Source organism: Chiloscyllium plagiosum, unplaced genomic scaffold, assembly GCF_037043375.1.
Source record: "Chiloscyllium plagiosum isolate Xiang-an unplaced genomic scaffold, Cpla_swu_hap1 HiC_scaffold_22, whole genome shotgun sequence".
In the NCBI taxonomy this organism is placed as follows: Eukaryota; Metazoa; Chordata; class Chondrichthyes; order Orectolobiformes; family Hemiscylliidae; genus Chiloscyllium; species Chiloscyllium plagiosum.
Window position 1 is genome coordinate 13,714,815 of NW_028270160.1, and position 26,994 is coordinate 13,741,808.

Sequence of the window (26,994 nt, forward strand, 5' to 3'; positions counted from 1 at the left end):
CCCCTCCCCCTCCCAAACCCCCCACACCTCTCTCTCTCTGTCTCTGCAAGACTGTATTTAAAATACCCCTCTTCGACCATGTGTTTGGCCATTGGTCCCAATATCTCATTCTCCAGCTCAACATCAACTGTCACTTCAGAGTGCACCAGTGAATCAACTTGACTAGCTTTATGGTTACAAAAGCATCTCACAAATGCAAGTTATTGTTGCTGAGCTTCAAGATTGAAGAAGGTATCAGTTTAAAATCTATTCTGCAGTGAGTTGGACAGGCCCAAATGTGTGGGGATATCCCTCAGGCCTCTTCTCTCAAACTGTGCTGACTCAGTCTAACCATACCACAGTTAGGGAATTTTGGATGAATGTAACCATTCTAAACAGTTAACGAGCTGTGAAGTGCACTGGAGCATCGTAAGATCATGAACGTTGCTATATAAATGCAATTCCTTTCTTTCTAATCGTTTAATTCTCTATTTTTGTACTGATATATGTTGACCCACTGAGAAATTCAGAGAAAACATAATGAAAGCAGCATTGATCACTCAGTACCTCACGCCAGTTGCAATATTCAATGAGGTCACGGTTGTGTTATGACACGGATGTGAATCCCACCCCCCCCAGTTTAATTAAACTAAACACCCAGAAATTAGGGGACCAATTCTACTGGGATCTCAGTCTGTTGACTTGAGCAGCTGCTGGAACCTGATACAACGGGACAACACAACTGCCTGAGTTGAAGATTATGGGTTTGAGATGGAAATACAAAGAAATCCCTGCTAACGCTCCCCAGTGAAATGCTTTAGCCTCAGCACTATGAGGGCCAACTCCTTATTTTCCAAACTCCATAGAATACAGGCCCAATCTCCTTCATCCCTCCACAAAGGGCAATGCCACCCACTCCAGGATTCAGTCTGGTGAATCTCTGCTGTACTCCCTCTGTGGTAAATATATCGTTCTTTAGGTGAGGGGAACTAAACTGTTATTAGTGTTAGGGTATACTCTCATCATTGTTCTATTTAACTGCAGTAAGCCATCCTTACTCCTGTACTCAAAACCTCTTCTATTAAAGGGTGAACATACCATTAGCCTACCTAATCACTTGCTGCAGCTGCGTGTCAGCATTCAGTGACCCCCTTAGAACATCAACACCTGGGAAACTCTCATCATTACAGAAATACTCTGTATTCCTGTTTTTCCAACCGAAGAGGCTAGCTTCATACTTTTCCACAATATATATTCCGCCTGCCACGTTCTTGCCCAATCAAATTATATAGGCGGATAATATCAGTTTCCTGCTGTGAGGGTCATATTAAAATTTCTTTCTCAGTCAATTTCTTTCTCTCTCAGTTCTACACTATGTGTCATCTCTGAGTCGCTGTTAAGCACTGTTGGAGATGTAGCAGTTGGAAAGCACCTGATGAATGCAGTAAGATCTTACCTGGAGTGAATACACTCACATTGAGGCAGTGAGCACTGACAGTTGGTACTGGATGAAGGGCATCTTAAGAAGAAAGATTGAATAGGTTGGGCTTGTGTCCACCAGAAGATTGAGGGTTGACCTTATTGGAACACATAAGCTCTTGAGGGGACTGGACAGACTGGATAGCAGGAGGATCTTTCCACTTGTAGGGAAGACTAAGCTCTCATAGAATCCTGACAGTGCAGGAACAGGCCATTCAGCCCATCGACCCACCCATAACCCCACATTTCTAATGGCTAATTCATCTAACTTACACATCCTTGAAGACTATGGGCAATTTTCCATGGCCAATCCACTTTAACCCGCACATCTTTGGATTGTGGGAGGAAACCGTGCACCTGGAGGAAACCCACGGAGAAACGGGGAGAATGTGCAAACTCCACACAAGCAGTCACCCGAGGCTGGAATCGAACCTGGGCCCTTGGTGCTATGAGGCTGCGGTGGGAGGCTGGAATTAAGAACAAGAGGTCTCCCTATCAAGACGTGTGACAAGGCATTTTTTTCTCTCAAAGAGTCTTCAAAGTGTGGAATTCTCTTCCCCAGAAGGTAGTGGAGGGCGGGTGTTTAAATTTCATCAAGGTTGAATGAGGTAGACTCTTGACAGCCAAGGGAGTCCCGGGGTATGGGAAGCAGACAGGCACGTGGAGCTGAGACTACAACCAGATCAGCCATGAAGGTACTGAGTGGTGGAACAGATTCAAATGGTTCCACCGTCTACTCCTCCCAATCCACATTTCCCTACATTCAGTTTTATCCCTCTCTCACTCACAGTTCTGTCACGTTCTTTGGGATGCCTTTCGGCAGAGATTTCAGGTGTTTGTTGCTACAGCGGACAACAGTCTCCAGGCATGTGCACTCCGCAGGGCACTGAGGACGAGGGACACAGCTACTCTCTTCATAACCTGCAAAAGAAATCACAACTTCACATCATCAACATTGTCCTGGGAGTGTTTGATGGGGACAGTGTAGAGGAGGCTTTACTCCATATCTAACTCCATGCCCTGCCTGTCCTAGCAGTGTTTGATGGGGACAATGTAGAGAGAGCTTTGTTCTGCATCTAACCCTGTGCAGTACCCATTCTGGGAGTATTTGGTGGGGACAGTGTAGCGGAGGTTTTACTCTATATCTAACCCTGTGCTGTACCTCTCCTAGGAGTGTTTGGTGGGCACAGTGTAGAGGGAGCTTCACTCTGCATCTAACCCTTTGCTGTACCTCTCCTGTGAGTGTTTGGTGGGGATAGTGTAGAGAGAGCTTTAGTCTATATCTAACCCTGTGCTGTACCTCTCCTGGGAGTGTTTGGTGGGGACAGTGTAGAGGGAGCTTCACTCTGCATCTAACCCTTTGCTGTACCTCTCCTGTGAGTGTTTGGTGGGGTCAGTGTAGAGGGAGCTTTACTCTATATCTAACCCTGTGCTGTACCTCTCCTGGGAGTGTTTGGTGGGGACAGTGTAGAGAGAGCTTTACTCTATATCTAACCCTATGCTGTACCTCTCCTGGGAGTGTTTGGTGGGGACAGTGTAGAGAGAGCTTTACTCTATATCTGACCCTGTGCAGTACTGTTCTGGGAATACGTTTTGGGGATTAATGATTCCATTCCACAGCTGCTGGACCCTTCACATTATTGAGAACAAAAGTTCACTAAATAAATGTGACCAACTTTCCTGGTCCAAAAAGAAAGCTGGAACTTGCTACCTTCTTCACAGCGGAAGTCCTGATAAGCCACATCCTGCAGGGGGATCTCTCTCAGAAAGTCCGGCTTCTGGCATCGTGGATTCCCGCTGACAATCTTCCTCTTCCTCAGCCACTCTCCGAGCCACGCCAGCTGGCAGTTACAGTTGAAGGAGTTTGCGAGGAGGTTGCTGCAATCAGAGTGTTCAGAGCCAGAACACACAAATTGTAAACTCACAACGTTTCACGTACAAACTGGATGGAGGAGCGACTGGTTATGTCTGTTAGGGTGTCCACACAAGAATGTGCACATACGTGTGGACCTGTGTGCACATGTCTTCAGCTGTGAATTGATGTATGTGCACGTGCACAGATATGTGCATGTCCACGTTTGCCTCTGTGTGCATGCTTTGTGTGTATGCTACAGACACCTGTGTATTTATACTTAAAATACAACATCTGCTTGGTAGTGCAGTTAGTGAACAGCGCTCTTCCCAGGTGAATCATTAGAGGCTTGGAATCACAGCACATAAATTATCAATTCTGACATCAGCTGAATAAATGGAGCTGCCTACCATCACTGCACACCTGCCGTCTCAGCCCCACCTCCTTTTACCCTGATTTTAAATATTCCTTTTTATCAATCCCCTTTAAAATGATGGTAAAGCTCCTGTGATGTATTGATTTATGTTCCAACGATCCTCTGTATAAACAAACCAACCTTCCAGTGATGATTCTGAGCTCCCCTCTCAAAACTGACACATTGTCAGTAATCTGTGTTTTTTTTGGGACCTGCTCTCACTCTTCACAGTTCCAGATGAACAATTCCAATTTGCTTCTGTCAAATCTCTCTCTGAACACCTTCCTGTTATTAGCACGGACAGGAAGGAGGTATTCATGGTTTTAGAAAGTGGCTAAACCCCCAGGCCCAGATGAGATGCCTCCAAGGCTGCTGTGGGAGGCACGGGTCGAGATTTCAGGGTGTCTGATATTCACTTGTAATGCAGCAGGGGTGCCAGAATACAGGGGGACAAATAATGTGGTTCCATTATTCAAAAAAGATGAACATGGAAACAATAGGCTGTGGTAGGGAAAATATTGAAAAAGAATTATGAGGGATAGAATTAATCTCCACTTGAAGAAGCAGGTCAGGGATTTCATGACTTTGCAAGGGGGAGATCTCTCCAAGAAGTTTGATTTGTTTTGAGGTGGTGGGTAAATGTATAGATGAGTTTAGTGTAGTTGGTGTAGTCTGTATGGATTTCAGAAAGACCACTGACAGGTCTCGCCTGGCAGACACGTTAAGAAGCTGAGAGTCCATGAGGTCCAGGGAAAATTGGATTTAAATTGGCTTCGTGGCAGGGAGCAGAGGGTGATGGCTGAAGCGTGTTTTTGTGATTGGAAGCCTGTGATCAAGTGGCACCCACAGGACTCAGTGCTGGGTCCTTTGCTGTTTGTTGTGTACATTAATGATCTGAATGCAGGAAGTAAGATCAGTAAGTTCACAGATGACACAAAAATTGGTGATTTGGTAAATATCGAGGAGAAAAGCCTTAAATTATAGGATAATACAGACAGGTCAGTCAGATGGGCCAATCAGTGGCAATTGGAATTTAATCCTGAAAAGGGTGGGGTGATGCATTTGGAGAGGACGAACAAGGCAACGGAATGTATGTTGAATGGGAGGACCTGAGGAAGTATAGAAGATCAGGGGGATCTTGAAACAAACACAGAAAATGCTGGAGAAACTCAGCAGATTTGGCAGTCTCTGTGCTCTGACAAACAGAGCGAACATTTTCAGTCTGGTATGATGAGTTCAGGAGACCAATGCATACTCACAGAGTAGAGAGTGAGTGCAGGGTGTCAAAAGCGGCTGGTGTAATAGTAGCGATGTGGTTGTCATAGAGTGAGAGCAGGCGCACGGCACTCAGTCCTGTGAAGCTGTCATTGTGGATACAATTGATGCGATTATTCCTCAACATCCTGCAGGAAGAATGAACAATAAGTTATTGAAAAAATGGGGGTCTGTTCTGGAAAGGTTCTTAAAAAGAGTTATCAAGTGAATTAACTAGAACAATGACTGACCTTGGAATCTATTCCACAAGGGCTTAGAGCTTTCCAATGTCGAGAGACACAAGAGGCAGACACAGCAGGAACTTACACCTGTCGTTGTAGCTAAACTTTCCTGAAATAGGGCACTGACCTGAAACCGGAGGCTGTAGATTGAGGGGTGTCTCTAGTAACAAGCCAAGCTGACTGAGAGACCACCCTGCTCTTGCCACCTGCTATAGATCTATCAGAAGGATCTGAAAGTTGATAATCAACCTGTTTGGATGCATTATGAACACCTCCCATGACCATCAAGTCTTGAAGCGGGATCTGAACCCAGAGCATCTGGCTCAGAGACAGGAACACTTGCAACAAGACCTCCTTGTTATGGATAGGTGTTATCAGGACACAATCTCACCAGTGAGAAATTGGGGATGCTTGGCAGGTCAGCCTCTCTGATTCTTACCCCCCAACTCCCCACATCCCCCCCCACCTCTCTCTCTCTCTCTGTCCTTGGGTGTTTTTCTCTGCCTGTTCTCTCAATCTCTCACTCTTTGTATTTGTATGCACCTCCAAATACAACTTGCAATTATTCTCTGGCTCACTTCAGAATGTAACTGCTGTGGTGGAATTAGTGGTGTGTGTGTGTGTGTGTTTGTGTGTGTGTGTTGTGTTTAGGTATGTTAGTGTGTGTGTGTTTAGGTATGTGTGTGGTGGTGTGTGTGTGTGTTTGTGTTTAGGTGTGTATGTGTTGGTGTGTATGTGGGGGGGCTGTATGGCGTTCTGTGTGTGTGTGTGGTGGTGGTGTGTGTGTGTGTTTGTGTTTAGGTGTGTATGTGTTGTGTTTAGGTATGTTAGTGTGTGTGTGTTTAGGTATGTGTGTGGTGGTGTGTGTGTGTGGTGGTGGTGTGTGTGTGTGTTTGTGTTTAGGTGTGTATGTGTTGGTGTGTATGTGGGGGGGCTGTATGGCGTTCTGTGTGTGTGGTGTGTTTAGGTATGTGTGTGTTAGTGTGTGTGTGTTTAGGTATGTATGTGGTGGTGTGTGTGTTTAGGTATGTATATATTTGTGTGTGTGTGTGTTTAGGTATGTATGGATTGGTGTGTGTGAGTGTGTGTGTGTGTTTAGGTATATATGTATTGGTGTGTGTGTGTGTTTAGGTATGTATGTATTGGTGTGTGTGAGTGTGTGTGTGTGTTTAGGTATGTATTGGTGTTTGGGTGTGTACGAATGGGTGCATGTGGCTCTGTGTGTGAGAGACTGTATGTGTGTATCAGTTTATACGGATGGATATGTGTGGTTTTTTGTGTTGTGTGCATATGTGAGTGTGCGTGTGTGAGGGTGTGTATGATTATGTGTGGGCGTGTATGTGTAAAAGAAATCAAACAATCTACTATCTTTAATAACAAGTAGAAGCACTCTGGGGAAACCTGAGACAGACTGGGTTACAATCTAACACCAGGTATTGAATTCTCCTGTAATTCACTCTGAGTACCCTCGCAATAATCACCAGTCCATCATCGATCAATATTCCTTCAAGTTGCACATTACAAAATCAATACGTTGTCGCAGTCCTGTGTCATGTGATATCTTTAAACGACAACAGAAATGGAATCAAAGTAACAAGATCAAAGATTGATATTTTAAACAAAATCACCACTGTACTGTATGTTACATTTCAAACTGCGGCCATTGTTTGTAATCTGAGTCAGAGGTGGACAGGGTGGGTAAGAAGGTGTATAGCATGCTTGCCTTCATTGCTCAGACCTTTGAGCATGGGAGTTGGGATGTCATCTTGAGGTTGTACAGGATGTTGGTGCGACTCCTTCTGGAGTACCGCATGTAGCTTTGGTGGCCCGGCTACAGGAAGGATATTATTTTTATTGGAGAGGGTTCAGAAAAGATTTACCAGGATGTTGCCAGGAATGGAGGGTTTGAGTTAGAAAAATAGGTGGATAGGCTGGGATTTGTTTGCCTGGAACATAGGAGGTTGAGGTGTAACCTTACAGAGGTTTATAAACTCATGAGAGACATAGATAAGGCCTTTTCCTTGGGGTGGGGGAGTTCAAAACTAGGAGGCATATTTTCAAGGTGAGAGGAGAAAGTTTTAAAAAGGACATGAGGGGCAACGTTTTTAACAGAGAGTGGCTCGCTTGTAGAATGAATTGCCAGAGGAAATGATGGATGCAGGTACAGTTACATTGTTTAAAAGACATTTGGATAAGTACATGAACAGGAAAGGTTTGGACGGATATGGGCTAAACACAAGGTGTTGGGGCTAGTTTAGTTTGGGAACATGGTCAGCGTGGACTGGTTGGACCGAAGAGTTTGTTTCCGTGCTGTATGACACTATGACGCTATGATCCATATCAAAGTCCTGTATTCGCCACATTTCAGAGTATCAGCCTGGACTCTGTGGTACTGCTGTTCCATTCAAATATTCATCAAACAGACACATGACCCCAGATTATAAGATAATAAGAAGAAGGAGCAGGAATAGACCATATAACGCACTGTGTCTCACTGTGTCTGCTCTGCCATGCAGTAAAATCGTGGTTGACCTGACAATGACCTTAACCTCACTTTCCATACTGTTCCTCAAATCAAATTGTGACTAACGCAGCCTTGATTATATTCAATGATACAGCCTTGAATGCTCTCAGCAATAAATGTTAACATTTATTAATCTTCGAGTAAAGAAATTTGTCCTTATCACTGTCTTATGTGAGAAACCCCTCAGGTTCTCCTTTGAGAGGAACCATCAATAAGCCATTATCACATTTATGGGATCTTGCTGTGTATGAATTGGCTGCCATGCTTCCTCCACCATAATAAAAAGTACCGTAAACTGGTTTGGCATATCCTGAAGGAGACTATACAAAGGCAACTTCCTTTCAATGCAGTTACTGTGAGAGAAGGAGAAATCAATTCTCTCAGTGAAAAAGAACAGCAGACAGTTTAAGGATTAAGACCAACACATCCCAATTGGTCCCGGTAAGGTACTTACAAAGTTCGTAATCCATCAAGACCCCGAAACATCCCGCCTCTTATAGAATCGAGTTGATTGGCTGTAAGATGCAACTCACTGACTGAAGAGGCACCTTCAAATGTTCCATCCTCAATTTCCACAATTTTATTATTACTCAGGTTTCTAGCAACAAAACAAAAAGAGTCTTAAATCAGAGGAAGTGGAACATAAGAGCTTGAATGAGTGTTAGTGTAAGCAAGTGTGTATGTTAGTGTAAGCGAGTGAGTGTGTTTGTGTGAGCGAGTGAGTGTGTTAGTGTGTGTGAGTGTGGTTGTGTGAGCGAGTGAGTGTGTTAGTGAGAGAGAGTGAGTGTGTTACAGAGAGTGAGTGTGTTTGTGTGAGCGAGTGAGTGTGTTAGTGAGAGAGAGTGAGTGTGTTACAGAGAGTGAGTGAATGTGTTACAGAGAGTGAGTGAGTGTGTTAGTGTGTGAGTGAGTGTGATTGTGTGTGAGTGAGTGTGTTTGTGTGAGCGAGTGAGTGTGTTAGTGAGAGAGAGTGAGTGTGTTACAGAGAGTGAGTGAATGTGTTAGTGTGTGAGTGAGTGTGTTTGTGTGAGCGAGTGAGTGTGTTAGTGAGAGAGAGTGAGTGTGTTACAGAGAGTGAGTGAATGTGTTACAGAGAGTGAGTGAGTGTGTTAGTGTGTGAGTGAGTGTGATTGTGTGTGAGTGAGTGTGTTTGTGTGAGCGAGTGAGTGTGTTAGTGAGAGAGAGTGAGTGTGTTACAGAGAGTGAGTGAATGTGTTAGTGTGTTAGGGAGAGCTAGTGAGTGTTAGTCTGAGCAAACACCTGCATTCACATGAATTAGTGAATGTGTGAGGCAGAGTATGTTTGTAGTACCTATATTAGTGTGTTTTAGTGCTTGTGGGAGTGTATGTACCAGAGAATGTAAGTTGGCATCCGGTGAGAGACTGGAATTGTGGAGTACATCTTTGTGAATGTGTTGTTTGTGAGGATGTGTCTAGTAATGTATCAGTCTGATTGTGTATTAAACTGACACAAAAGGTTTTCATCAACTGGTGCAGAGATATGATTGCACATCTCCAGAGCTAGTGGGGCTCGATCTTGGGTCTCCTAGCTCAGAGACTGGGGACATTATCACTGCACCACATGAACCATCAGTCATTTATACACACTGTGAGTATGAGTATTGAGATCCCATATCTAATGACAGCTGCTCATTGTTTATTCACCAATCAGAAATGCAATTAGCCACATCTGGATTCTCAGCTAGCCCCATATGGTGAGTGGACAGCACAGAATAGAACAGCTGGATCTGCAGCACTAAGAATTAATCAGCAATTCACATCAAACATTTATACTGCACTCTGTAGGGAGGAGTGAAACATTCCTCTTTTAACCAGTAAATGGCAGGAAGCTTTTCTGTTTCCATCATCACAATGCAGCTATGAAAAGAAGCCCAATCTTTGGCAATGTGATTCCCTCATGTTCCTCAACCCTTTTCTGCCTTCAACTGTCTAGGGTCCTCAAGCTCTGGGATTCCAATTCAGAACCATCTATGCTCTGTAGAATATTAGGAACAAGAGGAAACCATTCAGCTCAGCCACTCAAACAGCTGATCTGTGCCTCAGTTGCATTTTCCTGCATTCGCTTGCTGAACCTTCATAAACTTAACTTGGTAAATTGCCAATAAGGTATCAGTCAGGGTGGCAATGTGGAGCATTTCAGCTGGAAGCTACGTAACTTCATTTCCAGGAGCCTGGCCTCTGCAGCCAGAAGACATATATCCAGGCTTTATTTAAATAATTAAACAAACACTTGGGGGAGCAATAGTTTTTTTTTGGCATTTTCGCCCAATCAGAGTCAACCTGCAACTAACCAGTATCCTTTCTTCATGCAGTCTAAAGTGTTGCTGCCTTTGTAACTTGGCATTCTTGCCTCTGTCCTGAAGAACAAAAGTGTGTGCCTCTTCTCAGCAAAAATGAAACTGGATCATTTCAGTCTTGAAAGCAACAATTGGCCAATCTGCTATACACCCAACAGCATGTAGGAAATGGAAAGTTCCACATTTTGCTCACTGTTTCTGTGTAAAAATGTTTCCTGATTTTGCTTCTGAACAGCCCAGTTCTTAATTTAAGATCAAAGCCCCTCATTTTGGATTTCCTTAACAGCTTTTTCTCTCCATCTATCCAAAGTAATCCCATTGTAAACACTCTCCATTCCCCCCAGCCTATCCTCAGGCACCTTCAGGACCTCCCTACTTTGACTAAGTTTGTCATCATCTGTCCTTAAATCTCCTTCTTTGATTTGTCTGTTTTATTCTCCTCTGAGGTACTTTGGAATTTTACTCTGTTCATGGTGAGAATCTGATGCCCCTTGTAATTGAAATGGATTGTGACTATGATTTCCACGTCACTAACTCAGAGCAAAAGGGGAATCTTCAGAACTGAGCATATTCTATGCCCAGCCCATCAACTATCCCGAAAGTCATCATCACCCTGCCTTGTTTGTGGAAGCTCCAGCTGTTGCCATTAACTATTAATCCTCCAACACTTTATTAGAAACAGATAATCCTCCATCGGCAGCTACCTAATACACGATCTCAACCATCTCAAAGGACAAGAGCAGCAGATACATGGGAACACCACCATCTGCAAATTCCACTCCTTGCCACTCGCTATCCTGACTTGGAAAAATACTGCCATTCCTTCACTGTTACTGGGTCAAAATCTTGGAATTCCCACTCAAACAGCATTGTGGGTCTACCTACAGCACACGGACTGCAACAGTTTATGAAGACAGTTCCCCACCACCGTCTCCAAGTTAATTAGGGACACTCAACAGATGCTGGTCTAGCCAGTGATGCCAACATTCTGCTGAATGAATTAAAAAGTAATGCACTGAAGGAGATCATTTGGTCCATCAAATCTATGCCAGCCCTTTAAAAGAGCAATACAGTTAATCACATTCCCCTACTTTTCCCCACAGACCTTTTTTCCCCCTTCTGGTGTTGATCAATTCCTTTATAAAAGCTACAATTGTGTCTGTAATCTAAACACTAACCCCTTGCTATATGAAAACAATTTTCCTCACATCATCTTGGATTCTTTAACCAATTACCTAAAATTGGTGCCTTCTGAAGATCAATGCCTCAGATATTGGAGACAGTTTCTCTTAATTAATTTGTCTAGACTCTTTGCAATGTTAAACGTTGCTACCACATCTATGCTACATTTTCGCTGTTTTTAGGAGAACACCCCAGCTTTTCCAGTCTAACTATAGAACTGTAATCATAATCCCAGGAAACATCTCAACAAATCTCTTCTTGTATGCTCTCCAAAGCTGAAGAGAAATTACAACTCCCATTCTGAGTGACAGTGAGAGTCGGCACGTTCACAGAGAGACAAAGAAGAAAAAAGAAGCATCCGCTCACATTTTTCTCAACTGTGGAAGTTTCCGGAACAGACCAGTGGCTTCCAAATGTGAAATCTCGTTGTTAGTCAGCCGTCTGTGGAGATTAAGAATATGAGATTAATTACACAGGATAATGTTCACTCAGCAGCCTTGCCCTTAGTCTTAGGGTAAATTGTTGTTACGTTTGGTGTATCTATTGAACTATAGTTGGATTAGAATTGTTGTCTGCTGAATCAGAAAGTTGTGGGTTTGACTCAGACTAAGCAGAACATCCTGGTTACTCTAGGTTTACCTTGGATCTGCCAGTCAAAACCTTCAGGAATAGCATAATTGGAATCCAATCATAATTAGGTGATCTCACCATGGTAAGTGTGTGAAAACTGCTGGTGTGCCAGTGAGCATTATTATATTTTGAAGGATGGCTGGGCAGGAGCTCAGACAGATACGATGGAAGGGAATTGTGTACGTCGATGGCAAGGATCTTATGTAAATGTTGAGTATATTTCAATCCAGGGACTGTGCTGGGCAAATCTCACTGTGGAAAACTGCTTCTAATATGACCTCACTAACACGAGACATTTCACTGTCCAAATTGGAAGTGAATAGTCAGATGACCAAACCACTTATAAAGATAGAGGGAATGAATACAGCACAGAAATAGACCGTTCAACCCATCACACCCGTGCTGGCCCTTTGGTAAAGCTGTCCAATTTGTCCAACTTGCCCCTGCTCTTTCTCCGTAGCCTCGTTCAAGTATTTGTCAAATTTTCCTTTCAAGGTCTGTATTGAGTCTGCCTCCACTGCCCTTTATAAGCAGCACCTTCCAGAACACAACTTTCTGCTTAAACTCTTCCCCTCCAGCCCCACCCCGAGTTCCTTCACTGAATATCTTCTTCCTCTGCTCATTGAACCCTGATCCTTTCCCTTCTCCATTACTGTCTTGGTGGGCAACACACCTGTCTCCAAGGCAGAAGGTCATGGGGTTTGAGGCTAACACTAGCAATTAGAGTAACTAATCCACGCTGACCTTCCAGTATGCCTCTGAGGGAGCACTGCATTGTCTGAGGTGCTGTTTTTCAGCGATGTTAAACTGAGGCCCTGGCTACCCTGTAGGGTGGATGTAAAGAATTCCATTGTTTCAAAGAGTGAGAGAGCTCTCCTGAGTCAATGTTTATTCCTCAACTAATGCCTGTTTTTACTTTATGTCAATCTAGTTGCTACCACATTGCTGTTTGTGTGGGATCTGCTGTGCACATATTGGCTGCATATCATCAGTGACAAAACATCAATGAAGGTGATTTTGAATGTTCTGCGATCATGGAAGTATAATGAGCTTGTTGATAAGTGTGATTATCCCAGGTCTACTCACAGTTCCAGGGTTGACTGAGGGATAAACTCTGGGACCTTGGTCAGTTTCTGGTTGGAACAGTCTACCACGTTGGACTCACAGCGGCATTGTGGTGGGCAGACTGTGTCTCCATTGCATTCACTCCCTAGACGGTGATCTTCAGTACCTGCCAAGGAAGGTGGGAAATAACAACAGGCTGCTTGTTGTAGTTAAACCTCTGTCATGAGAGAGGGCGGGGGAAAACAGTGGAGAGGACAGGAGTGAAGAGGAGAGTGTGGTGGGAAGGAAAGAGGAGAAAAGGAGAAGGAAGGGGTGGAGAGGGGAAGGGGAGAAGGAAGGAGTGGAGAGGGGAAGGGGTGAAGGAAGGGGTGGAGAGGGGAAGGGGGAAGGAAGGAGTGGAGAGGGGAAGGGGTGAAGGAAGGGGTGGAGAGGAGAAGGGGGGAAGGAAGGAGTGGAGAGGGGAAGGGGTGAAGGAAGGGGTGGAGAGGGGAAGGGGTGAAGGAAGGGGTGGAGAGGGGAAGGGGGGAAGGAATGGGTGGGAGAGGGGAATGATGGAGGGAAAAAGCCAGGAGTGTAGAGGGCAGGGAAGGGAGAGGAGAGTGTGGATGGGAGCTAAGAGGAGAGAGGGAAGAGGAGAGGGAAGGGTGGCAAAGAAAAGCCAGGGAAGTAAAGGAGTGGGGAAAGGGAGGAGATAAGAGTGGAAGAAATGAGGGAAGGAAATAAGAATGGAGAGGAGATGGAGAGAAGGACAGAAAATATTCAGCAGGGCAAGTGAGAGAAAGCTCGGTGAACATTTGATTGGGAAGAGGGTTAAGAGCTGAGCTGCTGAAAATGTGAAGACTAGAATGTCAAGTGGATAGAATTTCGTGAGTATTGCCTTTAGACAGGCAGGTGAAATGTTTGCTGAACTATTGCCAGTGGGTTCAAATCATCCAGAGACAAGAAATCATCTTGATAGTCAGGAACAGCATCATCAATAAATGTAAGTGACACAACACAAAGCCTGGCATCTGCAATGAATTCTTCATTCTCCTGAAATGATTCAGTGAAGCTGACCTTGATGGAGAATTCTGTCAGTTCTTGCACATGCATCCGCCAAATACATCTAGAGGCTGTCAAAGAGCAGAGACACACAGCTTGCTGACAAGACAATCAATTTAAGCACCATTGAAGGAGCTCTGAGACAATACACAATCTGGGTTGCAGAAGGAGCTGTTTCTCTGCTGACTGTAACAGTAGGAGGTGAACTGAGCACACGGCTCAATTGAGTCTGGATCCACAACAACAAAACTGTCCTTATTATTAAACTTTAATCACATTCAGGTTGGCAGATGTAGCCAAGGGAAATGTATTCAAAAGAGGAGGTGGCTTCAGAATTTGTAACTGAGTTGGAGGAGCGTTACTCGGAATCTAACCTTGTGCTGTATCTGCCCTGGGAGTGTTTGATAAGGACAGTGTAGGCGGAGATTTCATTTCACTTTAATAGAACAGAGGAAGCTTTTCTTTCAGTTTAAAAAAAGAGGTGAAAGCTTTACTCTGTGTCTAACCTCGTGCTCTACCTGTCAGGGGAATATTTGATAAGGACAGTGGAGAGGGAGTTTTATTCTTTACTTAACATTTAAGGTCAGAGTAGTGTCATCCAGATGAGCACCAAATTGATGACCATTTTAAATCTACATATTCATTTTGGATCTACTCTCTCTGGTGTGCTGGGTGTATGGATTTAACTGAATCTCAGTCTCCACAGCAATATTCCAAACTGTGCCCAAATAATGATAGCTACTGAATAGCGCCAATGGCAGGAGATGGAACTGGAAATTCTCTTAAACCCACTCTATATTGATTTCATCAGGTGTCAGTGCTCTCAGTGGGCAGTGGGAAATCTGTCAGTGATCAGTGCCTGTTTGAAAGGAACTATAGAGGTTTGTGTTAACCCTCTATTGTTCACTTACCCCATGACCCACCCTATTCCTTGCAGCATTCAGTTCTGGACACTGAAACTCTCCAGACTGAGGCACCATTATGGTCCAATGTGTTGCATTCTCACCCAGTCCAGAGATCAGAGTACAAAGTCCAGGCTGATGCCATTGTGGGCAGCACGGTGGCACAGTGGTTAGCACTACTGCCTCACAACCTCAGGAACCTGGGCTCGATTCCACCCTTGAGTGACCATCTGCGTGGAGTTTTCACATACTCTGTTGAGTCTGCTCTGGTTTTCTCCCACTGTCAGGTTAGGTAGACTGGCAATGCCAAATTGCCCACAGTGTCCAGGGATATGCAGGCTAGGTGGATTGACAGGGCAAATGCAGGATTACAGGGATAGGGTGGGATGCTCTTCGGAGGGCCAGTGTAGACTCAACAGCTGAATGGCCTGCTTCCACACTGTAGGAATTCGATGTTAAACCTCTTAAGCCCTCTCAGGGGAACACAAAAGAACCCATAGCAGTATTTGAAGAATGGTAGGAAGATTTCCAAATTAATTCCTCATCCAACTTTAATAAAAAATACTGCTTTTTGTGGTATCTCTCTGTGTGCAATCTAGCTGCCCACAGTACAACAGGGAAGAATTTGGAAGAATTTCATCAGTTATAAAGCGTTGTGGGATGAGGTGAGATTGTCAAAGGCACTATGTAAGTGCAAATCCTTTCTTCCTTCTTTATAATAGTGTGAAGTGGAGGTGAAAGAGAAGCAGCCTGTTCCTGTACAACCCAGTCATACACCAAGCCTATCTACGAGAGGGGAATTATGAATAATGTCACTTGGAGCCACAGCTTTAACCGTCATTTCAAAGAAGGTTAAAAATGATAATCTCCACACTACAGATCAACTCAATACGTGGTACCAATGCATTCATTCTGTGTCTCTTACCTGAGATGAAATACTGTTCTTTTGCTGTGAAGGAGAAAGATGAAAGATTGGTAAGTTTTGACAATGTGCATGTGCGCCCTCATTACTGCCAGTGTACACCTACAAAGCTACAAGCTGAAGACATAAATCATATTTTATATGGAGTTACTGCTGTGTCGCTGTTCATCTGAGAAAGTGGCACAGGGAGAAAGGACAGTGGACAGGGATTGGTTAAGACCAAGTATTTGGTTGCAGACCTAATGATCTTTTAAGACCATCAATATGCAACCTGACTAATTCATATGCTTAAATGATTAACAGCACTTTTAAAAATTAAACTGGTGTCTACTATTGCCTGAGGCAATAAGCCACAAGGTGCAGCTGATGGGGCTCAACATTTCTATTACCCTGGAAAAGTCTAGTTTGAATTTTTGATCATTGAGATCCCTTGCACTTGACTTGTTCTGAACCCCAATCTCCCCCAAACCCCTTTTGTCTCCTTATACACCCTACTCCAACCAAAGCAAATAGTTTCTCCCTGTCAACAGCAATGGATCTTTAATTCATTTTAATTACATCACATTTCCTTAATCTTCTATAACTGAGGGGATTCAAGCCTGGTCTATACAGCCTGTCCTCAGGACTGAATCCTTTTTCCACCCAAGAATCACTCTGGAGAAATGCTGCACTCCATCCAAGGTCAATATATCCTCCCGAAGGTACTCTGCTTAAAGTGAGGAGTGTGTGCAAGACTCCACTCACCAAATTAACCCACTAACCAAACAGAAAATGCAGACCTATTGTTGAACTGGGGGGGAGGGGGAACACAGTGGGATAGACATCATGTTTTGGGGCTAGTATTCCAGAGGCTCAGGGTAATACTTGAGGGACATGAGTTCAAAACCCACCACAGCAGATAATGCCACTTAAATTCAAATGAATTAATGTGGAATATAAAGTTAATCTCAGCAATGGTTCATGTGCCGACTACCAGCGATTGTCCAGCTGGTTCAATAATTATCTTGAGGGATGGTCTGGTCTGGCCTACATGTGATTTCAGACCCACTGCAATATGGTTGATGTTTAACTGCTCTCTGAAGTGGCTGAACAAGCTCACTCAGTTCTTGTGGCAGTATGGGATGGGCAACAAATGTTGGCCTCAAATAAATCATAAAACAAACGTTGAAGTCAGCTTGCCCTGTGCTGGGATTTGAACGCATGGCCTGCCAGGCTGTTGGTCTAAGCTTCTGGATCGCGCATCCAGTAACATAAGAAGCATGCCACTGTCCTCACGGTTTGGGAGTCCTCTCACACCAGAGCTGAAGCTTCAGACAGCAGCGTGCAGTACAATACCTGAGCAGCGGAACTTCTTGCTTTTGATCTGCCCGATCCTCTTGTTTGCCAAGCGCCGCGGACTGGCACAGCGAGCCCCACTGGTCTCAATCGGATTAGAACGGAGGTAGTCCGCAAGCCACTTGAGATGGCAGTCACAGACGAAGGGGTTTTGGGCTAGGTGCCTTGGGTGAGGGTTACAGAACCAAGACAAATTTGAGATTACACAATATTTACAGCACAGGAATAGGCCATTCAGCCCAGCTGCTCAACAATGGTGCTTATGCTTCAAAATGCATCTAACCACCCTACTTTATCACTCTGTGTCAGCAAATCCCCCTAACCCTTGATCCCCCATGTACATGGTCGAGAGCTTGGTGCTGGAAAAGCACAACAGGTCAGGCAGCATCCAAGGAGCAGGATGATCGACATTTCAGGTATAATCCCTTCATCAGGCCAGTTTATCAAGAATGCCGATTCATAAATTTGGTATACTAAGGACAAACACGGGGGAGAAAAATATTACAGCGCATGAACACAATTGTAACAGAAATCACACAGCTGAGGGAGGAAACTGTGGAGAACAAATGAGGCCTGACGAAGGGCTTATGCCCAAAATGTCGATACTCCTGCTGCTTAGATGCTGCCTGACCTATTGGGCTTTTCCAGCACCACACTCTCAACTCTGACCTTCAGTGTCTGCAGCCCTCACTTTCTCCACCATGTACATGACCAACCTTCTCTCAAATACATCTATTCATCTCCACCTCCCCCTGTTGGAGGGAGTTCCACAGTATCACCATTCTCTGCATAAAGGTATTTCTCCCAGTTGGATTCGTCAGTGACTATCTTGTATTGATTTGGACCCCCAAGAGAAACATCGAACAGAATCTTGCCAACCCCTGAATCTGGAACCAGCACAGAGAATGCTGGAGAAACTCAGCAGGTCTGGCAGCATCTGTAGAGAGAGAAACAGAGTTAACATTTAAGTCCGATATGAATAGACCATGAGGAATACGGAAAGTCATATTGGACTCAAAATGTTAACTCTAGACTAATACAGCTCTGTATTTGTTTCAGATTTCGAGCATCTTCACTAGTTTGCTTTTATACAAAGAGAACCCAAGTTTGGAAAAGTGTGTTTAATATACGCTCTTTCTATGTTCACCATATCCGGGTTAGAGGTGGTATTGGCTGGTTAGTGTCACACAGTGAGAGGTGACAGCACTCCTAACATTCAGACTGTTGAGTGTTCTTTAAGATAATGACTCTGAAAAGGTTAATGCTGAAGACTGCATTTTACTCTACCCAGTCTGATGATGTCACAGAATTATTGAGTGGTCACAGTGCAGGAGGAGGCTATTCAGCCCATCATGCCTGCGATGGTTCTGTTCCCTAACTCCAATCTCCTGCCTTTTCGCTATATCCCAGAAGATGATTTCTATCCAAATAATTATCCAGTGTCCTCTTGAATGTCTCAGATGAAACTCCCTCTATCACATTTCCAGGTATGTGACATTCCCATGTCATAAGGGCTTGAGAGGTAAAGGCGAAATAGCTAAGGATCTTGAGGAAGACAGACCTAGATCTCCTTACAGCCTGTCATACTAATGTAGATATTTTCAATTGACCTGCTCAGGGTCACCTTTGGAGCAGGTGGTACTTGAACCTGGGACTCCACTTCATCAAAAGCCCTTATTATATCAATGTTGCTTGAACCTGATTGCTATCTTGCAATAAACTACACCTTGCTTAAGACTAGAGCCTCTACCACCCTGGACACAGCAGCTTGAAGATCCAAACCTAAAAGGACATCTAATCACAGAGATCAAGTGTCCAGCAGCTCACACAATGTGGTGCCAGCGTCTGTCGAATGAAGATTTAATTTGGTTGCGTTGTTACAAGATGGAAGACTCAGCAGCAGCCAATGGGGAGGCTGTTACCGAGTCATTTGACAGGCCTACCGTTAAGCTCTGAAATAGTGCAGGTATCTCGGCTGGCCACAGTCATTCACCGTTAGCAGGGGCTCTGCAGACTTTACTGTATCCTCACTGCTCTAACAATCTGCAGTGCTCACACTGGTTCCATAGGGGAAGCCTCATTAAGGACTGCATTTCACAGGTTCCCTCCAACTCGGGGCCGTCTGACCTGAGTGAGGTCAAAACCCTGACAGGTACAGATGACTGGAATTTTCAAGGAATTTTAAGTCATGGTCATTTTCTCCTTCCTTTGTAACAGTGAAGATTTTCATTCATTAAAACAAAGTGAAGTAGATAACCATAATCCATGAAGGAGCAGCGATGCTCCCTCCCTCACAGAGGGACAATTGGTGATATGTAGCTTAACGGGTAGCACTCAGCAAGCATGGGGTAAGAGGGGGCAGTAGACCTCAACGAACTATTACATGGCCAGTGCAGGAATTGATCCCACACCACTGGTACCCTGCTGCATCACACGCTAAGCACCCAGCCAACTGCCTTACCGAACCTTTACACCTACCAACCCACCCTCAACCACCCTACATCCCTCCAGTGAGTAGGTTAGAAACATCACTAAAATAATCCACAGTCTATGAACAAGAAGGCTGTAATAGTGTCCATACAGAGTCTGGATGGCCCGGAGTGAGGTGAAAGTCCCTTTAGCCAGTGTCTGGATCTTGTTGTCATATAGCGAGAGGAGACTGAGGTTTTGCAGATCTTGAAAAGCATCGGCTCGAATGCAGTTGATTTTATTAGCGTTCAGGAGTCTGAAGAGAAATGGGATGCAGCATTATTGAAATGGCTTGCAAGGACTGAATGCCTGTCTGTCTCCACATAACGTTCCAAGAGGCCATTTAGTCCATTGTGCCAATGGCAGCTCTTTCAGAAAGGTATCCCAATCAGGATCCACTCTCCCTTATTGTTCCCCATGGCCATGCAAATCTTAGTGCTGCCAAGAATTTATCCAATTCTGCACTGAAAAACCCAACCGAGTCTACTTCCACTGTCCTTTCAGACTGCGCATCCCAGATCGCAACTTTCTTGGTAGAAAAAAAACTGATTACTTTTAGTTCTTCTGCCAAATGTCCTAAATCTGAGTCCTTTAGTTCTCACCTTCCCCCACGGGAAACAGCTTCTCTATACTTACATTAATCCATGATTTTGAACATCCCAATTAAATCTCCGCCTAACCTTTTCTCCTCTAAGGAGAAGAATCCTGGATTCTCTCAGCTTGCTTTGTTACTGGAGTCCCTCTGTCCTATACCACTCTCTTAAATCTCTCTTGAACCAGCTCCAAGGCCTTGACATCCTTCCTAAAGTGAGGCCTAATCAGTAATTTATAAAGGCTTAACATTCTTGTATTTGTACTCTATTCCTCAATTTATAGAGGAAAGGATTCAATATGCCTTTCTAACAGCCTTTTCAATAGCCTTGTCAACTTTAAAGACTTGTCTACGCATACATTGAGTTCTCTCTCTCTTCTTGTAACCCCTTTAAATATGTACCACCTCCCTCCAGCCTGAAGACAGCAGAGGACAAATCACAGTCACTCCAGGCAGAGTGAAGGCAATTGGGGCGATAGACCAGGTAGGGGCTTGTGAAGCCTGGAGGTTTACTCTGGGTCCTCCAAGCTTCCAATGGGTATAACAAAGAGCTTTGAGATTCCTGTTCACCTGTTCACCCATTGACAGTCTGTCCATTCACCAAAACCCACCCCTCCGACACTGACCAAAGCCTCCCACATTTGGAACCTATGTATTTTGTAGGAACTCCGATATATGCCTGATTCACTGGTGGGTTTCAACCAAACTGACCAGCAATGTGGACCTGTGCGACAATGGCAAACCCACACAATGAAGGTACTGTCCCCCATTCCTGGGCAGCACTGTAGCCCTATAACCTCTGGGTGGAAGGTGTTTGGACTTTAACTAAAGAGTTCTCCTCCCTCACACCGTCGCAAAATAGTGATTTTACTTTTTACGCTCGGAGGTCAAACACTCACAGGAGCTGTAGAGCGTAGAGTCCTTCAAACACTCCTTTCGGGAGTTCGTTGATTTTGTTTCCGTACAGGACCCTGGAAGTGGAAGAGGTAAAGGAAAGATAAAGACAGGAAAATGATAATTGGAAGGAGTGGAGGTGAAAAGCAATGGTCACTCTCACTTGCAGCCAAGGCATTTTGGGGCAAGGTGAAGATGCCCACAATCAGTCTGGTGTTGTGATTACCAGCTGCCCTGGTGAACAACAGGTTGAGTGACATGAAACGTCCTCTTTATTTCACATCTTATGGCCCCTCGTCTGACTAATACTCACAGAGAATTAAGTGAACGCAGCCCCTGGAAAGCATCAGGTGCAATCTCAGCGATCTGGTTGTTGCTGAGATCTCTGAAAGAAAGGAGAAAGCTTTTAGAACATTGATTCTTTCAAATACATTTACACTCTGACTCTGAGATGTGCACACTATTGGTGAGACCAGTATTTACTGGTCATCCTTAGGTACACTTGAGAAGGTGGTGGTCAGCTGCTTTCTTGAACCAACGCAGTCCATCTGGTGAAGATACACTCATGATACTGTTAGGAAGGGGCTTCCAGGAATTTGACCCAGTGACACTGAAGGACTGGCAATGTATTTCCAAGTCAGCACGGTGAGTGGCTCGGAGAGGAACTTGCAGGTGGTGCTGTTCTCATATCTCTGCTGACTTTGTCATTCTCAGTAGTGTAGGTCACCTGTTTGGAAGGTGCCCTGGTAAGTTGCTGCAGTTTAGTTTGTAGATGGTACTCGCTACTGCTACTGTGCATCAGTGCTGGAGGAGGGAGTGGATGTTTAAGTTGATTGATAAGGTGCCAATCAAGTGGGCTGCTTTATCTTGGATGGTGTTGAACTTCTTGGTGTTGTTAGAGTTGCACTAATCCAGGCAAGGGTAATCTGTGTTTAGATCAGATCAGATCAGATTAGATTCCCTACAGTGTGGAAACAGGCCCTTTGGCCCAACCGACCCTCCGAAGAGTAACCCACCCAGAACCATTTCTCTCTGACCAATGCACCATGGGCAATTTAGCATGGCCAATTCACCTAACCTGCATATCTTTGGACTGTGGGAGGAACACCCGGAGGAAACCCACGCAGACACGGGGAGAACGTGCAAACTCCACACAGTCAGTCGCCTGAGGCGGGAATTGAACCTGGGACCCTGGCGCTGTGAGGCAGCAGTGCTAACCACTGAGCCACCGTGGAAAGTTACCAGGAGAACTATCATGCTACTCTTTTGCACAATATAGTACAGTGCCTAGTACTGAGGTACAAACATACTTACCCGATCTGTGATGAGCCAATACATTCTGCCTTAATGTGATTGATTTAACTGAAGTTAGTCAAATCATTTCCATACACTTTGTAACTTTTTCAAACTGTTCAATACTTCTCTATGTTTTATTCATGATTTCCTTATAGAAGGTTGAAAGGGCTGAGACACTTAGAGTCATAGAGTCATAGAGATGTACAGCATGGAAACAGACCCTTCGGTCCAACCTGTCCATGCCGACCAGATATCCCAACCCAATTTAGTCCCGCTTGCCAGCACCCGGCCCATATCCCTCCAAACCCTTCCTATTCATATACCTATCCAAATGTCTCTTAAATGTTGCAATTGTACCAGCCTCCACCACTTCCTCTGGCAGCTCATTCCATACACATACCACCCTCTGTGTGAAAACGTTGCCCCTTAGGTCTATTTTATATTTTTCTCCTCTCACCCTAAACCTATGCCCTCTAGTTCTGGACTCCCCCACACCAGAGAAAAGACCTTGTCTATTTATCCACTGTCCCTCATGATTTTATAACCCTCTATAAGGTCACTCCTCAGCCTCCAATGCTCCAGGGAAAACAGCCCCAGCCTATTCAGCCTCTCCCTATAGCTCAAATCCTCCTATAGCAACATCCTTGTAAATCTTTTCTGAACCCTTTCAAATTTCACACCATCTTTCCGATAGGAAGGAGACCTTCTTGAAGAGAGAAATCTGAGCAGTGACTGGATCGACATATTTAAAAAGGCGCATGGTGTGGACACAGCGAAGGTGTTTTTGCTCATGGGGGAGATGGGAATTAGGAGCTAAGGCAGTCATCCAATAAAACCACTCGCTTTACCCAGAGAGAAGTGAGAGGGTGGAACTCGCAGCCACAGGCATTGGCTGAGGAGACCAGTATCAGTACAGTTAAGGGATAATGTGAGAGAGAGGAAAGAAGAATATGCAGACAAGGTGAAGTGAAATAGGATGAGACGAGGCTCATCTGGACCATAAACACCAGCATAAAATGTTTGGGCTGAATGGCCTGAGTCCTGTTCTGTAGACTCAATATAAGAGAGCTATCTGCTTCAAGAAACAGGTGCATCAGCTAGTTCTCTGGGATCACTGATCGTGACTCACATCTTTTCGTTATCCTGTCACGGGATGAGAGCATCACTGCAAGGCTAGCGTCTATCACCCATCCCTAACTGCCTTTGAATGGAATGGCTTGTTAGGCCATTTCAGAATGGCCTTCGCTGTGTCCACACCATGCGCCATTTGTGCTGATCAACTCCAACGATGCAGCATTGTTAAAATGCTGTTTCGACCACTGCTTAAAAGAAGGTTTAGGGGTGACTTGATAGAGGTGTACAAGATGATTAGGGGTTTAGATAGGGTCGACAGTGAGAATCTTTTTCCACGTATGGAGTCAGCTATTACAAGGGGGCATAGCTTTAAATTAAGGGGGGGTAGGTATAGGACAGATGTTAGGGGTAGGTTCTTGACTCAGCGAGTCGTGAGTTCATGGAATGTCCTGCCAGTAGCAGTGGTGGACTCTCCCTCATTATGGGCATTTAAGCGGGCATTGGATAGGCATATGGAGGATAGTGGGCTAGTGTAGGTTAGGTGGACTAGGATCGGCGCAACATCGAGGGCCGAAGGGCCTGTACTGCGCTGTATTCTTCTATGTTCTATGTTCTATGTTCTAGAAGGCAGTCAAGAGTGTGGCGCTGGTAAAGCACTGTAGGTCAGGCAGCCTCCAAGGAGCAGGAGAATTGACATTTTGGGAAAGAGCCTTTCATCAGGCCTATCACCGAAACGTCGATTTCCCTGCTCCTCGGATGCTGCCTGACCTGCTGGGCTTTTCCAGCACCACTCTAATCTAGATTCTGATCTTCAGCATCTGCAGTCACCACTTTCTCCCATTTTAGAAAACAGTTAAGAATCATCTGCATTGCTGTGGCTCTGAAGTCACATTATAGGCCAGACTGGGAAAGGACACCAGGGTGTTTTTTTTTCAACAATGATTGATGACAGTTGTCATGGTCACCATCACTAGGACTGGCTTTATAATTCCTAATTTATTAATTGAATTTAAATTCCACCAGCTGCCGCGGTGAGATTCGAACCTGTGGCCCTCAGAACTACTGGCTCAGCGACATTACCATTCTGTCATCATCTCCGCCTCATGAATGAAAGAACCATTTTAAAAAGATTGCAGATACATCCCCTGGGCTGGATAGCTGCTTATTGTTTAAACTCGGGCAGGGTCCTGAGGGAGGGCAGGGAAGAGGCAAGAATTGAGGTGTAAAAGGGCTTCCTTCTGCTGCCCTTAATCTAACAGATGGTACAGCGAGGGGAGAGAGTCAACACCAGAACCCATTCAGCAGCTACCGTCAGTTAATTTTACACGGGGTATTAAATATTCATGAAAGGATGTTAGATTCGCTTGAGTGGGGACCTGTCCATGTGGGTTGTTTTATCCATCTATTGTCTTTCTAGCCTGACAAACATTACAGTCAGTATACAAAACCTTGGTTAAAGCACTTCCAGAGTACTGTGTACAATTCTGGCTGCCACAGCAAAGGGAGTATATCACAGAATCTCTAAAGCTTGGAAGCAGGCTATTCAACCCATCGGGTTCACACCAAAACTCTGACAAGCATCCCATCCAGTCCCGCATTACCCTATCCCTGCATTTCCCATGGCCAATCTACTCTAACCTGCACATATTTCGACTGTGGCAGGAAACTGGAGCATCCAGGAGGAAATCCACGCAGACATGGGGGAAATGTGCAAAATGGACAGTCAACCCGAGGGTACAACTGAACCCAGGTCCCTGGTGATGTAAGGCAACAGCAGAAGGTTACAAAGGGTCCCTGGTTTAGGTTATGAGGAGAAGTTTTTAAAAACTAGACTAGTATTAGAGGTTAAAGGGTGATTTGATTCTGAATGAAGACTTGGAGAGAGTGAATTCATGCACGTGGGATTGGTGGTGGCAGAAGATGAAAGCATGGGATTGGAATTTTAAGCAATGGATTGGGTATGGTTGCATTAAGCAGAAGATGTGTAGTGGAAGGTCACATGATAGAAAAGACTTATTGAAACTGAAAAGAAGAATTATGAGACAGCTGTTATGTAGTGTAGAAACAAGGGCGCCCTCAAAGGAGAGGAAAAATAACTTACAACAGTAATGAGATACAATTGCTGAGATGGATTTGTAGCATTAGCAAGAAAGGGCAAATATTGAACCAGCACATCAGGGGTTCAGTGAAGATACTGGGAGCATCAAAGACAGGAGCTGGGAAGAGATTGAAATGGGTGAAAGTGGGGACTGTAGATGCTGGAGATCAGAGTCAAGAGTGTGGTGCTGGAAAAGCACAGCATAGTTCAGGCAGCATCGAAGGAGCAGGAGAGTCGACATTTCGGGCAAAAGCCCTTTCTGGTTATCTGTTACAGAGAGAGAGAGAATGTGGTGAGGTGAGTGATGGAGCCAGGTAGAAGACAAAGGGGAAGGCTGGCCAAATGGAAAGATGTGATGGTGAGAAACTTAAACCGAGTTGGAAAAGGAATGAGAGATTGATGAGAGGAGATGGAGAAGTGTGATCAACCAACATTGCATATCCCCAAGGGACATGGGAGAGGCTGAAAGAAGAAGACATAATTTAGTTGAGATTTTTAGGATATTTGTAAGGATTCAATTGAGTAGATAAAAACACTGGTGTGGGAGGTATGTCCAAGGGAACATAACCTTGAAACAAACCCAACCTGCAAGGAAGAGATGGATGATTAAAGTGTGGAACATTCTTCCATAAAACAGGGTTGATGCTGGGAAGCTGATTGATCATTTTACAGCTGAGATCAATAGATTTTTATTTGTCAGAGTATGAAGCCAAGATGGTCACAGATCAGCCACAATTGCATTTGAAGGGCCGAATGACCTCCTCCTGTTCCTCTGCATCTCTAAGTCTTCTGTTGCTGAAAGAAAGGCAAAGTATCTGCAAGACATCTTGGTTCATAATTGATCATGTAACAGGGGTCAAGTGGACCTAGCTATCACCATGGAATCCCTGTGGATGAAAATGTGGAAGGAGATAAGGGATGAAACTGGCCACATTCTCTAGTCCTGCTGAGTATCATGGTTCTCATTGATCTTAGGTGTCCATGGCAATCACCAGAAAGCAGCAGTGGCCCACCTTTTAACTTTATACTTCTAATGGATGGAGGTGTTGTCAGCATTTATTGCCCATCCCTAATTTCCCCTGAGCAGGTAATGGTATTGAGCCACTTGCTTGAATGTATACTGAGTAGTTTGTTATTTCAGAGGGCATTTCAGAGTGGGTCTGGAGTCACATGTATGCTAGATCAGTTAAAGACAATAGACTTCCTTCTCTAAAGGACATCAGTGAACCAGATGGGTTTTTTTTTAACAGAAATTTGATAGTTTCCTAGTCATCATTACCAGGACTAGCTTTTTGTTCCAGATTTATTTAATTAACAAAGGAGGTAATGGCCCATTGGCATTATCACTAGCCTATTCGTCCATAGATCCAGATGATGTTCTGGATACCTGGGTTCAATTCCTATGTAGTGGGATATTTTTTGAGTCTGGAAC

At 44.5% G+C, this 26,994-nt stretch overlaps 1 protein-coding gene across 1 annotated transcript in view; it reads right to left on the bottom strand.

The window, feature by feature from the left end:
- The window catches only part of LOC122561411 (slit homolog 1 protein-like), a 320,580-nt gene that overhangs the window by 81,582 nt on the left and 212,004 nt on the right, over nucleotides 1–26,994 (bottom strand). The window contains exons 11-21 of the mRNA XM_087998766.1: nucleotides 21,408–21,479; nucleotides 21,100–21,171; nucleotides 19,721–19,864; nucleotides 17,140–17,303; nucleotides 15,808–15,831; nucleotides 12,961–13,105; nucleotides 11,611–11,685; nucleotides 8,200–8,343; nucleotides 4,985–5,128; nucleotides 3,170–3,336; nucleotides 2,247–2,379 (exon numbers count right to left, since the gene is read on the bottom strand). Coding sequence (XP_087854892.1) covers nucleotides 2,247–2,379; nucleotides 3,170–3,336; nucleotides 4,985–5,128; nucleotides 8,200–8,343; nucleotides 11,611–11,685; nucleotides 12,961–13,105; nucleotides 15,808–15,831; nucleotides 17,140–17,303; nucleotides 19,721–19,864; nucleotides 21,100–21,171; nucleotides 21,408–21,479 — 1,284 coding nt within the window. The remainder of the gene's footprint in view (nucleotides 1–2,246; nucleotides 2,380–3,169; nucleotides 3,337–4,984; nucleotides 5,129–8,199; nucleotides 8,344–11,610; nucleotides 11,686–12,960; nucleotides 13,106–15,807; nucleotides 15,832–17,139; nucleotides 17,304–19,720; nucleotides 19,865–21,099; nucleotides 21,172–21,407; nucleotides 21,480–26,994) is intronic.